At 42.0% G+C, this 17,327-nt stretch overlaps 1 protein-coding gene across 1 annotated transcript in view; it reads left to right on the forward strand.

Annotated features, from left to right (window-relative positions):
• The window catches only part of LOC126236782 (uncharacterized), a 154,702-nt gene that overhangs the window by 46,171 nt on the left and 91,204 nt on the right, over positions 1–17,327 (forward strand). Inside the window, exon 4 of the mRNA XM_049946363.1 lies at positions 17,055–17,223. Coding sequence (XP_049802320.1) covers positions 17,055–17,216 — 162 coding nt within the window. The 3' untranslated portion in view covers positions 17,217–17,223. The remainder of the gene's footprint in view (positions 1–17,054; positions 17,224–17,327) is intronic.

Raw genomic sequence — 17,327 nt, forward strand, 5'->3', positions numbered from 1 at the left:
AGTCAGTCACCTTGCGAGGGAACAATGCTCACACAGGCTCATAAAGACGACAACAGCCAGGTTTATCGGGCTCTAAGAATACGTGACCTGTTTTCTGAACACGTCCCCGCCCTATTACGTCTCGACTGGCCTGCAAAATGATCCAACCCTATAGAAAATCTGTGTGACTATTAGAACAGTGGATAAAACACCAACATCAGCTTCCACGCAACTTGGTGGAATTGGGTGTCAAATACTCAGCGAGTGGCTTAAGCTGGATGCGATGTACAGTGTCCTGGACGTACTTTCTGGCAGAATCAAAGCGGCTACAAAGACTGTGGACGGAATTACTTGGTGTTAAATGATGCTTGTAATGATTTCTCTAGGCTGACAATTTTTTTGTCCGGTGAGCTTATGTCTGTGTGTATTTGTTTGTGTGTGAGTGTGTGTGTGTGCCTGATTAAATTAAAGCAAAGGCTATGAAAAGTGCAAAAGATAAGAAAACTGGAAATGGAACGATAAGACCAGAAGTTCAAACGATAACGTGTGTTGAATTAGATGAAATATTTATAAATGTTATAGAGAGTGGAGAAGATTCAACGAAAATGTAGCAAAAGAAAGAACTTAGAGAAATGAAGCTATGACGAAAAAACAAAGCGTACACTGGATAGATATCACATTACATCGGTTAAGTTAGCAGATTGTAGAGCTACTAACAACAGAGAGAACATTTCCAAAGCATTCTAAGAGTTTTTTGAAATGTTTTTATAGTTCAAGAAGGGAAACAGAAAAATAGGTGATGTGGCTTCCCTCCTATCGGGACGTGCTCAAGAATGTTTCTAAACTGTATATCTGTTCCCAAACTCCCGATCCTGAGCTCACCTGAGATTGTAATGCCCTCATGCACTGCACGTACATTGTCCAAACCGATACTACACGTAATGCGCCTTTCTTCCCTGTCTATTCATCTAGGTATTTCAATTAACTTCAAATTCAATGTTAAATGAAATGAGATCTTGGCCTGACGCAAAATACACTAACAAAAAAAAATCGCAGCACCATGAAAAGCTGTGCCACATAAACTCAAGTTGGCAGGCGTGCTTCTACATCTGAAAGACAATGTCTATTCAGGTTTCGCATCAGTCACGTAAGAGTGTCAATAGTATAGCGACTATGAGGAAACAAATCAGTTTTGCATTAAGTACATGCTATAACGGTCGTGAGCATTAATGGACCTGAGATTAGTCGTGGTGAGCTAATGTTAGTCAAGAATGTCTTTAAGGTGTCAAGGACGCCATCGTCAGTACCTCGCCGAATTTGAACCATGTCGTTTAATATGGCTATGAGAACCTGCATGTTCCTTCTGCAATGTTGCACATAGACTTGGTGGGAATGTAACCACAGTACGTGGTTGCTGGCAGTGGTTGTCTCGAGAATGTACGGTCGCCGGATGCCCAGGCTACTTATAGCCACATGTATCTACCGTCAGGCAAGACCATCCTGTTCGGTGTACGGCTCTGCGCATCGAACTACATCTGCAGCAGCAATTTGAGCAGTAGTTGGCGCCACAGTGACACAACGAACTGTTACAAAGCGATTGTTTCAAGGACAGCTCCAAGCCAGATGCCTCCATTCCACTGACCCCAAACCACCACCATTTCTGACTTCAGCGGTGTCATGCGAGAGCTCATTGAACGGCAGAGTGGAGGTCTATTGCATTTTCTGATGAAAGCTGGTTCTGTCTCGGTATCAGTGAGGGCCATGTTTCGGTTCAAGGAGGCCAGTTGAGGGCCTGCAACCAACCAGCCTGCGTGCTAAAGACACAGGACCTAAACCTGCTCTAATGGTTTGGAATACGATTTCGTATGACAGCAGAAATACTCTCTTGGATATTCCACGCACTCTGACTGCAAATTTGTTCGTCAATCTGGTGATAAGACCTGTTGTGCTGCCAATCAAGAACAGCATTCCAAAGAATGTTTCCCAACAGGATTACACTCGCCCACGTATCGCTATTGTAAACCCAACATGCTCTACAGTGTATAGACAATTTGCCTCATCCTACACGATTACTAGATCTGTCTCCAATCGAGCACAAAGGAGACATCTTCAGACGACAACTCCAGCGTCATTCACACCATCGTTAACCATCCCTGTAATTATCGCCCAAGGGCAACAGGCATGGATCTCCAGCCCATAAACTGACATCCAGCGCCTGTACAATACAATCCATGCACGCTTGCATGTTTGCATTCAGCTTTCTAGAGGTTATATAGGGTATCAGCGTACCAACATCTCACATTCTCAATGGCTTATCTCGTGCTTACATCGACCTATGATCTAGTAATGTGAATCACTTAAATATGTTACCTAGACAAATCTACCGGGTGATAAAAAAGTCAGTATAAATTTGAAAACTTAATAAACCACGGAATAATGTAGATAGAGAGGTAAAAATTGACACACATGCTTGGAATGACATGAGTTTTTATTAGAGAGAAAAAAAAACAAAGTTCACAAAATGTCCGACAGATGGCGCTGGACAGCAAAACGTCAGTGACTGCGCATGACAATCGTGTATAAAAGGAGCTGCTACAGAGACGGGTGAGAGGTACCCCGATATGTTACAGAATCGCATCATCCCCGCCCTGGCTGATAAACACCTGCTGGAACGTCCGATGTTTATGCAGGATGGCGCTCCACCCCATATTGCTAGACGCGTCGTTTGGTGACGATCGTGTGCTCAGCCGCCACTTTAGTCATGCTTGGCCTCCCAGGTACCCAGACCTCAGTCCATACAATTATTGGCTTTGGGGTTACCTGAAGTCGCAAGTGTATCGTGATCGACCGACATCTCTAGTGATGCTGAAAGACAACATCCGACGCCAATGCCTCACCATAACTCCGGACATGCTTTACAGTGTTGTTCACAACATTATTCCTCGACTACAGCTATTGTTGAGGAATGATGGTGGACATATTGAGTATTTCCTGTAAAGAACATTGTCTTTGCTTTGTCTTACTTTGTTATGCTAATTATTGCTATTCTGATCAGATGAAGCGCCATCTGTCGGACATTTTTTGAACATTTGTATTTTTTTGGTTCTAATAAAACCACATGCCATTCCAAGCATGTGTGTCAATTTGTACATCTCTATCTACATTATTCCGTGATTTATTCGGTTTTCAAATTTATACTGACTTTTTGATCACCCGGTATTTTCGAAATTACATTACTCTACATTAACCATTTTTTGGTGTCGCGATTTATTTTCCGTCAGTGTAATAGCAGTACTACGTCTATCAAAAGCTTGCGGAATTGCACGTATATGTGAAAAGATCGATGCGCGAAGCAAACAACTTCCAACATCATACCTTAGCAAGAGATGCTGCCGCACACAGGAGAAATTCTGGATACGTAAAATCACAGCGCGAGTCGAAGACTTCTATCCGGTCACTCGTCGATGTCCGCAGCTCGTAGTCTTGCGGTAGCGTTCTCGCTTCCTGCGCACGGGGTCCCGGGTTCGAGTCCCGGCGGGGACAGGGATATTGTCTGCCTCGTGATGACTGGGTGTTGTGTGTCTTTCATCATCATTTCATCCCCATCGACACGCAAGTCGCCGAAGTGGCGTCAACTCGAAAGACTTGCACCAGGCGAACGGTCTACCCGACGGGAGGCCCTAGCCACACGGCATTTCCATTTCCAATCGTCGATCACTCAGAGGTGGCAATTGAAACGGAAAGTGAAGTTTTTCAATTTCGAGTTTAAGAAGTAACTCACGCACAAATTTTCGTATGGAGGATTTAGAAACAGGAAGCCCTTGTGTAGAGAAGCAACTGAAATAGTTGAAAACAAAAAAGTCGCCAAGAGTGGATGGAATCAAATGGTTCAAATGGCTCTGAGCACTATGGGACTTAAAATCTATGGTCATCAGTCCCCTAGAACTTAGAACTACTTAAACCTAACTAACCCAGGGATATCACACAGCACCCAGTCATCAGGAGGCAGAGAAAATCCCTGACCCCGCCGGGAATCGAACCCGGGAACCCGGGCGCGGGAAGCGAGAACGCAACCGCAAGACCACGAGCTGCGGACGGATGGAATCCCAATTCGCTTTTTACGAAGAGTACTCTGCAGCACTGACGCCTTATCTAGCTTGCATTTTTCGCGAATCTCTCGCTCAGCGTAAAGTCCCTAGCGACTTGGAAAAACCTCACTTTATTTCTGTATGTAAGAAGTGTAAGCGAACTGACCTACATAATGGCGACCAATACTCGTAATATCAGTTTTCTGCCGAGTTATTAAACACTTTCTGATTTCGAATGCAATAAATTTCCTTCAGGCGGAAAAAGCTTCTGTCCACGAATCAGCACGGATTTAGAAAGTATCACTCGTGCGAAAATCAGTTTGTTCCTTTCTAGCATGTTATCCTGCGAACTATGGACGAAAGGCAAGAAGCAGATTCCACATTCCTAGATTTTCGGAAAGCATTGGACACGGTACCCGAGTACAGATTGCTAACGAAGGCCCGAGCCTACAAATTAGATTCTCAGATAACGTGAGTGGGTCGAAGTTTTCTTAAGTAACAGATGCCAGTGCGTTATACACTGATGACGCTTTCCGCTTGGAGTCTGAAGCATCCTCGGTTCCTTTTGGCGGATGACTGATTTCGTGAAGGCAACTAGCATCGCACACGGGGTGCATGTAAAACTCAGTATACGTAGCATTGTACCCAGGGTCGATCGCAGTCCTCTGCATGGAAACGGAGTTCAAGGTCTAAGCCAGGGCTCCGACGTCTCTGCCATGGTATCGAATGTGGATTTCTCCATCGTCAGTATCAGGCTTAGAATCGTAGCGTTGCCCTTAGTTGCTCAGGCGTGCACTACACGCAGGAAGCGGCAACTAGAATAGCAGCTTACGTGTGACGAGCACATGGGGTCTTTTAAATAAGAGGAACCACACTTGAGATCAGAGACGAATGAAATCGATCGTAGAACAGCCACAGTGTTCTCATAGTGTACTACTTCTCGCTGATAGGATACACTGACGTAGTATTCAGTCCGAAGAGAGGTCTGATGCACCTCCCCACGCTACGCTATCATGTGCAAGTCTCTTCATCTGCGAATAACTACTGCAACTAACACCCTACTGAATTCGTATTAATCTCTTGGTTTCCCTCTACAAGTTTTACCCCTCACACTTCCCTCCAAAACTGAATTGGTGATTCCTTGTTGTCTCAGAACGTGTTCTATAAACCGGTCCCTTCTAGTCATGTTTTGCTGGATATTTCTTTTCCTCCCAATTCTATTTAATACCGCTTCACTAGTTGCATGATCTACCAACTTAATCTTCAGCATTTTTCTGTAGCACCACATTACAAAAGCTTCTATTCTCTTCTAGTCTAATCTGTTTAAAATTTTTGTTTCGCTTCCATACATGGCTACACTCTATACAAATACTTTTAGAAAAGATGTTTAAACACTTTAACCTGCCTCGCTGCAGAATATACTGGGTCATCAAGGATTGCCCAGTCTGAAGATAGAAGTTCAAGCCATGCGGCTACGCCTTCAATAATAAAACTGACATTAAAACAATAGCTTTTTGGTTGTCATATTTTTTTCTGCTTTTAAATGATTTAAAAATACACTAGCTGTGTGGTAATTTTTTTATTTTACATTTTTTATTTTTATTTTATTTTTTATTATTTATTATTTTTTATTATTTTTTATTTTTTTTTCCCATTCGCTCACACATTCACACAATATATACATTGTACTCACACATGCATATGACAGTTAACACATTCTTACACTCATTCATTCACCTGTACTTGGTGTTAACAAATTTATTTTCTTCAGAAACGCTTCTTTTTTCCACTGGCAGCCTACATTTTATGATCTCTCTACTTTGGCAAAATAACAAAACACATATACTGCTTTAAGTATATCTTTTCCTAATATAATTTCCGCAGCGTCACCAGATTTAATTCGATTTGATTCCATTATTCTTGTTTTCCTTTTCTTGATGTTCATCTTGTATCCTCCTTCCGAGACACTTCCGTTCTGTTCAGTTGCTCTTCTAAGTCCTTTGCTGTCGCTGACAGAATTACAATGTCATCGGCCTAAATCAAACTTTTATTTATTCTCCATGAACTTTGATTCCTATTCCAAGCTTTCCTTTTGTTTCCTTTAGTGCTTTCACAATGCACAGTTTGAATAACATTAGCGATAGGCTACAATCCTGTCCCACTCACTTCTCAGACACTGATTCCCTTTCGTGCCCCACGACTCTTGTAATTGCCGTCTGGTTAGTGTGTAAGTTATAAATAGCCTTTCGCTCTGTATTTTAACATTGCTGCCTTCAGAATTCCAAAGACAGTATTATAGTTAACACTGTAAAAAGCATTCTATATTACTAATGCTGTAAACGTTTGTTAGCCTTTCCTTAACCTATCTTCTAAGATAAGTCGTAGGGTTAGTACTACGTCGCGTCTTCCTACATTTCTCCGGAACCCAAACTGATCTTCCTCGAGGTCGGCTTCTACGTTTTCCCATTGCCGTGTAAAGACTTCGTGTTAATATTCTGCAATAATGACGTATCAGACTGATATTCACACTTGTCGGCTCCTTCTTTCTTTGAATTTGGAATGCTTAATTTCTTTAAGTCGGAGGGCATACACCAGACGAAAGAGTTTTGTCTTGGCTAGCTCTCCCAAGGCTCTTAGTAATTCTGATGAAACGTCGTATGCTCCTGGAGCCTTGTTTCGAGTTAGATCTTTCAGCGCTCTGTGGAATTTTTGTTGCAGTATCGTCTCCCGTCTCATCTTTATCTGCCCTCTTTTCCATTTGTACAATATTGCCTTCCAGTTCATCTCCCTTGTATAGACCGTCTATGTTTTCCATCCATCTTTCAGCTTTCTGTTCCTTGCTTAGGACTGGTTTTCCATCTGAACTCTTGACGTTCACAAATCTGCTTCTCTTTTCTCCAAAGGCCTCTTAAATTTTCCTGTAATCGTTTCTAGCCGTCTCCTCATGAAATATGCTTCTAAATCCTTACATTTTTCCTTAGACATTTTGCACTTCTTGCCAATTTCATTTTTTTGGACATTTGTATTCCCTTTCGCCTGCTTCATTCACGGCATTTTTATATTTTCTTCTTTAATCCGTTACAGCCAGTATCTCTTGTATTGCCCAAGGATTTCTATTAAGCCATGTGTTTTTAGCAGTATGATCCTCTACTGTCTTCACTATTTCACCTCACAAAGCTACCCATTCGGCTTCTGATGCTTTCCCCTGTTCTAGTCAATTGTTGCTTAACGCTCCGTCTGAAAGTCTCAACAATCTCTGGTTCCTTCAACCTACCCACGTCCCATCTCCTTAATTTCCTACCTTTTTCATCCGCGGAATGCGATGATAACAAACTGATTCCTGCCTCCACATTTGCTATAATGTCCTCCGTAGGAACCTTTAGTGGTGTGACTGCAAAGTTGCCGCCTTCCGACAGAACTGAATGTTCCTCTTTTGTTAATTCTCTCCCAGACATGTTAATCGCAATTCGAGAGTTGCCAGCGACTGATGTTTCACCTCTGCCTTTCTGCAGGCCAACGAATTTCCTCTTTTGCCTATTAGTTGCCATTTCGGCACTGAGCTCCATGGTCCTGAACGTTAGACAGTCCACCTTATTCCAGTCATAAAACTGCATTATGTTACTGATATATAAATGGAGATGTAACAGCTTACTGCTGATTTCCGCTAGTTCTCGCCGCGTATCGTGAATTCGTCCCCGTAGCATCGCTAGTTCCATGCGGTTGTAAATACGGTGCGCTTGCGCCGAGTGAAACCTTCTCGCCTTCAGAAACTTCGCCACTGTTGTGGTGTCCCGGCAGCATAGCAGGAAAGTAAGCGTACACAGTTGTTATGCTTTCTTCTTGCGCAGTCCCTGCAGTCGCCGAACCAAAACTGACACTTCCTCCCCGTAAAGGCGTTTAATCATACAATGTAGGTTTTCACGGCCGGTGTTGTCTTCAGTTAAAACTTCCGGGCTGAGAGGCCGTGGTCGATGTATAAAATTTCCACCTGACGTTTCGTCTCCATCTGCGGGAGACATCTTCTGAGGTCGTCCGGCTACTGCCACTGAGGCTCCAAGTACTCTCGCATTTATAGAGCGCATAGAGGGCACCACCATTCGTCACGTGATGCCGACGGTATGCGTATCTTTGGAAGGCGTCATCATTCTCGATTACGAGTAATCGATTGTCATTCTGCTGGCGCAACGTCGACATCCATATTTTGTCCAACTTTAAAACTTCCTCTTTTCTATTAAAATTGTTATGGTGTTTGTGAATTTCTATTGCTTCTCTATACATGCGCGCATGATGATGGGATGTTCGTGCTAGGACGCTTCTCTCGTTGAATTTAATTTCATGATTCCCATCTCGAAGAACATGCTCAGCTACGGCCGATTTTTCGATGTGTCCTAAGCGACAGTTTCTTTTATGTTCGGCTAAGCAGGTGTTTACACTTCTTTTCGTTGTTCCAGTATATACTTGACCACAACTGCATGGAATTTTGTATACCCCAGGTGTTGCTAGGGGATGTCGTGCGTCTTTTGCAGTTCTTAAATATTCCTTAATCGTCTTGGTGGATCTGAAGATTGTTTCGTTCCCATACTTGGCCAGAACTTTCCCGACGCGGTCCGTAACCTTATTAATAAACGGTAGGAAAACGTTTCCAGTAGGTGACCGTTGTTGCTCTGGACTTCTGGCTTCTTTTCTTCTTTGATGGAGGGCTCGATCAATTTCCTTGCTGGTATATCCGTTTTTGATGAAGGCTGATCGTAGGTGATTCAGTTCATCTTGTAAGTAAGTCGGCTCGCAGATTTTGTTGGCTGTGTCCACCAAGGTTTTAATGACGCCTCTTTTTTGCCTAGGATGATGGTTAGATTCCTTGTGGAGGTATTGATCCGTGTGAGTGTTATTTCTTTACACCTTGTGGCTCAGCGTCCCATCCACCCGTTTAATTACCGACACATCCAGGAAATTGAATTGACCGTTGCTCTCTTTCTCCATCGTAAACTGTATCTTCGGGTTAATGCTGTTCAGGTGCACCAAGAAGACATCCAACTCTTCTTCACCATGCGTCCACACTACAAATGTGTCATCAACATAGCGGTACCATTTAGCAGGCTTTTTACTGGCAGTCTGCAGCGCTCGCTGTTCGAAGATCTCCATAAATAAATTGGCAACAGCTGGGCTGAGAGGGCTTCCCATCGCCACCCCGTCGATCTGTTCGTAAAACTCGTTGTTGTACTGGAAATAAGTTGTCGTCAGGCAGTGTTTAAATAAAGCCACTATGTCAGTCGTAAAAATATCTGCTATATATGAAATAGCTTCGTTTACAGGCACCATGGTAAACAATGACACTACATCGAAGCTCACAAGAATATCACTTGGGCTGACGTTAATCTCCCTCAGTTTTTCAATAAAATGCGCCGAGTTTTTAATGTAACTGTCCGCTCTGCCGCTGTGTGGTTGCAGCAAGCCTTACTGGCTCTACAAATGGCTGAATGCAAGGGGAAACTACAGCTGTAATTTTTCATAAGTACATGAAGCTATGCTGTATGGCTAAATGATGATGAAATTAGTGGAATATTCCACAGGTAACATAGTCTCCCATTCATGTCTCCCGGCGGGGATTACTCAGGAGGATGTCGTCATCAGGAGAAAAAAAAAACGGCGTGCTACGGATTGGAGAGTTGAATGTTAGATACCTTAATCGCGCAGGTAGATTCTTCTTCTTCTTCTTCTTCTTCTTCTTCTGTGGCGCTACAGTCCAGGATGAACCTTGGCCTTCCCAACGAGCTTCCGCCATCCATCACGGTAACATGCCACCCTCCTCCAGATTGTACATCCAAGTTTCCATAGGTCTTCTTCCTCTCCATCTAGCCATCTTGCTGGAGGTCGACCTCGCCCTCTTTCTCCTCCTTCGATATCACCTCAGACTCCTCCATTCGCACCACATGACCTCCCAATCTTATCCTTCTTGATCGTATGATTATTGTTACAGAAGAATCGGCATATATAGTACACAATTCTGTATTGTACCGTTTCCTCCATTGTTCTCTCTCATACACAGGGCCAATCATTCTCCTCAAAACTTTGTAAGTAGACTGTTTAGGTTTTTATGTTGGTACCGCCACTTAGCACTCTGTATGAAAAGCACTGACTGTGCTGTGTGCAGTCTGTGGCTGGTTGGCATTGTTGGAATATTCGCTATTATAGTAGTGGGCACTTGGATGTGAACAGCGCGTAGCGTTGCGCAGCTGGAAGTGAGCCGCCAGCAGTGGTGGATGTGGGGAGAGAGATGCCAGAGTTTTGAGAGCGGACGACCTGGACGTGTGTCCGCCAGAAAAAGGAAATTTGTAAGACTGGATGTCAGGAACTTATATATATATATATATATATATATATATATATATATATATATATATATATATATATATATATATATATATATATATATGACTTTTGAACACTATTAAGGTAAATACATTGTTTGTTCTCCATCAAAATATTTCACTTGCTAACTATGCCTATCAGTAGTTAGTACCTTTAGTAGTTAGAATCTTTTATTTAGCTGGCAGTATTGGCGCTCGCTGTATTGCAGTAGTTTGAGTAACGAAGATTTTTGTGAGGTAAGTGATTCATGAAAGGTATGGTTGGTTGTTTTGGGGAGGAAGACCAGACAGCGAGGTCATCGGTCTCATCGGATTAGGGAAGGAAGTCGGCCGTGCCCTTTCAAAGGAACCATCCCGGCATTTGCCTCGAGCGATTTAGGGAAATCACGGAAAACCTAAATCAGGATGGCCGGACGCGGGATTGAACCGTCGTCCTCCCGAATGCGAGTCCAGTATGCTAACCACTGCGCCACCTCGCTCGGTATGATGAAAGGTATGGGTTACTGTTAGTCAGGGCCATTCTTTTCTAGGGAGTATTGAAAGTCAGATGTTTCAACTATCCTCTCAAATCCGTCGATCAGCCTTGCATCGGTTTCCGAAGCGTGAGTCAGAACTGGTCTTACTAGGGTTTTGTAAATAGTGAGTTTTAATGGGCGGCTAAGGAGTGCTGACAGGAATAAATTAATCAAGGCGAAATATGCCTTATTTGATTATATCAGCCTAATCATAATTTCACTTGAGAAGGCAAGAAAGCAAGTGACTGTGGAACTAAGATAACTGAAGCTATCAACTCTATCAAATGTGTATCCATTAACACTGAAAGTGTGAGACCCATCTTCTTACTTGCCTGAATTAAGGCTGTAAAAGCTTTTTCAGTGCCGGTTCTGTCTGTGCTATGATGTCTACATCATCTGCATATGCTAAAATGCGGTTTCTATTGACGCTGTCGTATGCAGCCATAAAGTCAATAAAGAGGTGATGTGCTCCAACTCTATATTCAACAGTTTTCTCCAAAATTTGGCACAGTTTGAAAATCTGGTCTATTGTTGCCCTTCTTCGTCGAAATCCACTTTGGTATATTCCAATTTCTTTATCCACCTATGGGAGTAGCCGATCAAAAATAATATTAGATAACACCTTGTACCCCAGGTTCAGGAGGGTGATTGCACAGAGGTTTCCACATTCCATTCGGTCGCCCTTTTAAGGTATGTGACATAATATTCCTTTATTCCATTCATCTGGCATCCTTGCCTGTTCCCATATGAGAGTGATAAGTTCAAAAAGAGACTGCTCTAATGTTTCTCCTCCACATTTTAGCACAAATGCTATCAGTGCCGGGAGCCTTGTTATTCTTCAGTTTCCTTAAAGCTTTTCTAACATCCTCTAACCCTGCTTGTCACATACAATCTGTAGCTTCGTATGGCGTAAGATGCAATGCACACCAGACAAAATATTGAAAACTTTACTAAGAATGATGAAAGAGAGTTTTACTTTAAAGAAAGTCGTTCTTGAAAAATGAAACTGTGATTAGTGCTAAAAACAACTATACAGCCTAAGAAGACCCTAACAATTATTAAGTTCTCTCATTACAGAAATTACCGACACTCCAACCAGTTGCGCTATTCGTGACCAAATGAAAACAAAGAGATCAGATTAATAACAATTATGAATGTTATAAGTTATCTGAGGGACAAAGTTCTGACAAATAAACATTTTGTTCTTGAGCATCCATTGGTTACCTTGAAAAATCTTTCCAAAAAATCCTATCAGCAGTAGAATCAGTAGCATATGTTTACAAACAAATTTTCATCTGCATAATAATGTATGCCACAAAACTCTGTCGGATTCACAAACGTCCAATCTCCACGTCTTAAAACTCAACTGTTCGTTACTATGCCTTAAATACGACTGCTTCAGCGCAGCACAACTGAGTGGCCAAGAAGTGCACCATAGATTACATTCAATACAACGTCAAGGATGTTATTTCCTACTTGGGCGCCGCGCTCATTCATCTTGTCCCGGTACAGCAGAGGTGAATTATTTATAATGACAGAAAACATATGAAAACCTTACAGTATTAAATCCGGGGTACCCATTATGCACAGATCTTCCGATTGCCAAGAAAAGCATTAATGTGACCCACACTTTCTTATGAAATGCCGATTGTGCTTGCAATTTCTCTCTGAGTGATACGACGATCGTCCTGAATCAATCTGTCAACATTTTGCTTGTGAAACTCGGTGGTTGCTGACAGAGGACATCCAACTCTTTGGTTGTCACGCAGGTTAGATGATGTTCCCACGTCAACGTCTTTAAACATACTCTCCCAACGACGCACAGTACTCACATCAAGACGATCACGGAAACTGCTTTCATTCTCTGATGAATCTCCTTTGGGGTGACACCTTCTGCTGTCAAGAATTCAATGACTGCACGTTGCTAAATCGCATTGACCGACCGTCTGCGCAGGGTTCCATACTTTACACTGTAACAACACAACTGTTCAATGCTAAGACTTCCCGGCAACTGGAGCTGTAGAGAAGAGGCCACGAAACAAGCCAGTACCTGCCGCATACCGATGCTGCCAAGTGTTGAAGAGTTAGGAAGATGAAGGCACTACTTTTCAGTCAATCCTCATAGTACCCTATTCGGTTCTCTGGGCAGGGACTACTCAGGATGAAGTCCTCATCAGGATAAAAAAATTGTCATTCTACGGATTGGAGCGTGGAATGTTAGATCCGTTAATTGGGCAGGTACATTAGAAAACTTAAAAAGGGAACTGGTTAGTAAGTTCGATACAATTGGTGATGTTCGGTGATGGGAGGAACAAGCCTTCGGGTCTGATGAATACAGGTTAAGATATACAGAATCAAACAGGGGTAACGCAGTAGTAGATTTAATAATGTATAAGAAAATGGGAATGAGGGTAAGCTATTATGAACAGCATAGTGAAAGCACTGTTGTAGTCAAGACAGACACAAAGCCAACAAACTCCAAAGTGGTATAAGGTTACATGCCAACTATCTCCGCAGATGATGAAGAGATTGAAGAAATTTCTGATAACAGACATTATTCAGATAGTTAAGGGGGATCTAAATTTAATTGTGATGGGGAACTGGAATTCAATAGTAGGAAAAGGAACATTAGGAAAAATTATAGGTGAATATGGACGAGGGGAAAGGAATGAAAGAGGAAGCCGACTGGTGGAGCTTAACACATGCATAATTTAATCACAGCTAACATTTGGTTTAACAATCATGAAAGGAGACTGTATGCGTGGAAGAGACCTGAAGACACCGGAAAGTTACAGATTTTAAATTATAAGACATTTACGTGAACAGATGAGGACTCTGACGAAAATTTATCAGCTTAGTATTTGTTACATCACCCATCACAAGACTAGAATATTAAACTCGCTTTTGGCTCATTACTGAATACCAAGATCTACCTCTGTCACGGGATGCCTTCTCACTTTCGGATTCCCTTAAAGTAACTAAATGCCTCGCCAAATACGAAGTCTCTTAAGGTAACAGTGCAGTTTATTTGATTCTATGTATCACTTCATAAATTCGGTAATACATCTGATTTTATTACGAGGTTTGTCTCTTCCTGTGTAGATGGTAGATTAAAATTTCCTTAAAAGATATCGCTACAACGAAATAAACCCCTGATTATTGCTCCAACTCAAGAGTAATGTCTGTTATACGCTAGCTATCGCTTCCACCGGCCGGAAGGCACTTAATTGGTATTAAATTGATAGACTAATTAATTATATTGATCATGAGAGTCACTGCATGGTGAGTAATTATATTTTTTCAGCAGTCAGATTACACACACCAGACAGCACAAATGGGAATCCCGGGAGGGAAGACGATGTGCTTTTCTAGGGACATTATTGAGAACTGACATTTGAAGCTGACCATAGAAGGATTCTAGCGTGAGCAACTTACATTTCACTTAAGGACCACGTGATTAGAAACACGATCAAAACGACCATTTTACTGTCATCCTGCATAAAAAGCAGGCTTGGTTCTACAGGCACACACAAGAGTCGCTGATACTGTTACACCTTCCGGTAGATATGCTGTTTGTGATCTGAAATCATGTGTCTCCATTCAATCACATACTTGCGTGGGATTGTATGGAGACATCTTTTCGCCGGCCGCGGTGGCCGTGCGGTTGTAGGCGCTTCAGTCCGGAACCGCGGGACTGCTACGGTCGCAGGTTCGAATCCAGGTTCGAATCCTGCCTCGGGCATGGATGTGTGTGATGTTCTTAGGTTAGTTAGGTTTAAATAGTTCTAAGTTCTAGGGGACTGATGACCTAAGATGAGTCCCATAGTGCTCAGAGCCATTTTTTGAGACATCTTTTCACGATTACAACCACTGGTGAATCATATTCGTTGCACTCTCATATCTCGAAACGAGTCACCTTTCCCGAGCTGGTCCGTTAAGGGCCCCGTACAGTAAAACAGCAATGTGGTTTTAGACAGTCTCTCTGCATCTTTTAACTGTTAATCAGTGTCAGCCCCGTTCTTCCTGCAGCTTTGTCCGCGTGATCGTTTCAGTTTAAGTAAGACCTAAGGAGAAGTTGGACAGCACTGTATTTAGAACCTTCTGCAACCCGTGCAGAAACAGGATGAGCTGAGTTAATGCTACAGGTCCATGTTTTGGCCTCTCATGGGAAATGGGAACATGTCATATGTCCGCCAAGCGTGTACATTGTGTAAGGCCAGCGCCAAATGAGGCTTTCTCCTGCAACACGTGGTATTTGAAAAGATAGTATGGGCAATTACGGTGGTGTTTCTTAGCGGGAAAATTAGTAAGACTCCAAATCATTTTACGTAAATCGACTGTGCTGTCAATTCTGTAGTATTGTTCTGGTGTTTGGTATCGATACCAGTAAGATATCGGAAAGAGAGAAATTATAGTGGAACATTAACACATTCGAAAAGGTAAACGATTCTTCACTTAAACACCCTATAATGCAAGAGCCGCGCGGTTTCCGACCTGTTAGTCACGTGGAATGCAGCGCTGTCAGTATTCTAATGTAAGAGACGTATTTCCCGTGCATGACGTACATTCTCTCTGCAAGTTTCTCTACGATAAACTATGGCGAAAAACTGCTAAGTGATGAAACTACCATCTTTCACTCCAAAGAAAACATCGATTCTTTGTAACAGCATAGGTTTCCACAATTGTATGACGCACATCAGTCCTATAAAATGACCGTCTGCTGCCGGAAACGCGTATGATCAAACAGTAGCAGTCTTATCGCAGTTTACCGCTTGCTCTGGTAACTTTCCTTTTGCACACAAAAGTCATGGTCCGATGTTAGTTTCTGTTGATCATATGCGGAATAATATTGCCTTTTTGCTTTGACGTCACATCTCTAGAAAGCCAACTCTTTCCCCTATTAAGTAATGTATATTTAGTATCATTCTACTCACCTGCTCCAGAACACGCAGTTTAACTGATTTTGCTCACTACTCATTTCATGGTATTCTTTCCTAATTTTATGTATTCTCAGTCAATTTCCGTAATTTTACTAGGTTTTCGCGATGTTATGTAGTTCTTCGTATTTCCCTCAGTTTTTACCTATTTTAAAGTAATTTTTCGTAATTATACCAGATTTCCCTCCAATTTTAAAGATTTTATGTCATTTTTCATATTTTTCCCAGTTTTTCTTATGTATACGGTCATATTACTGACATACCCATGTGCTGTTTGATTTCCTTCGAAAGTATTTGTGCATCTTATATACTAACCAACTAAAAATATCCTAAGACTGCCCTCTCCCTGAGAATCCATATGCATGCATTTCGAACAGGAGTAACATGAAACGTAAGGTAACAATTGAACAATTGCTTCGTGAATGCTATATGAAACTGAAGACTCGATTTGTGTCGAAGATGTACTTCGCGTACGTCTTCCTTCGTCTAGAGGAGAGCCTTATATATATATATATATATATATATATATATATATATATATATATATATATATATATATATATATATATATATATATATAAGGCTCACCGGCCATTTGACCTTCTTCTTCTGTGCGGATGCACAGTGCCTGGACTCTTAAGGGAATCGGCAAAAAGCCGCTAGTAATGAGTATAATGGGCAGGGGCACTATGAGTATAGTACGGGACAATAAGTTGGGAATGTGGGTCTCACGTAAGGCGTGCCAAAGAGGAGTCCCTGCAGTCGCACTTTGCTCTGTGTACTCGGTTGCTCAGATGGATAGAGCGTCTGCCATGTAAACAAGAGATCCCAGGTTCGAGTCCTGGAAGGGGCACACATTTTCATCTGGCCACGTTGACTAATATCAACGCCTGTATGGAGCTAGGGGTATTCATTCCATTGTAATAACTATATACTTCATTATCTTGGACGTAATTAGGATGCACCGTCTCAGGCGTCTCATTGTTTATAAGGTATACGTACAGTGCAGAGTTATATATTTTTATGTTACTCGTAATGGTGAATAAGTCAATATACAGCAATATTTGCATCCGAGTCCGGTGGTTGTATGTTGTTTTTCCATTTTAATCACTTAACAAGATATAACGTAGAGAGTATAATAAGTCTGACCTTGTGACCTGTTTGCAGGGTACCTACCAAATGGTGAACTTCAAACCGATGGGGCTAAAACTTGTTAACCTTCCTGAATTGCCGTATGGACATTTCAGGTTAATGGCGAATCAATCCAAAGATGATAATCCGTTAGGTTGTCTGGAGCTTCGTGTCTACGTCAGGGAGATCCCTTCATAGATAGCAGGTATGTTGATCCGTATGCATTATATGGATTGTGTATTATTCATAAGCATACACTGTCTGTAATAAGTATGCTAAGTGCGCCAAATACCAAAATGACAAATGTGT

Source organism: Schistocerca nitens, chromosome 2 (genome assembly GCF_023898315.1).
Source record: "Schistocerca nitens isolate TAMUIC-IGC-003100 chromosome 2, iqSchNite1.1, whole genome shotgun sequence".
Taxonomy (NCBI): domain Eukaryota; kingdom Metazoa; phylum Arthropoda; class Insecta; order Orthoptera; family Acrididae; genus Schistocerca; species Schistocerca nitens.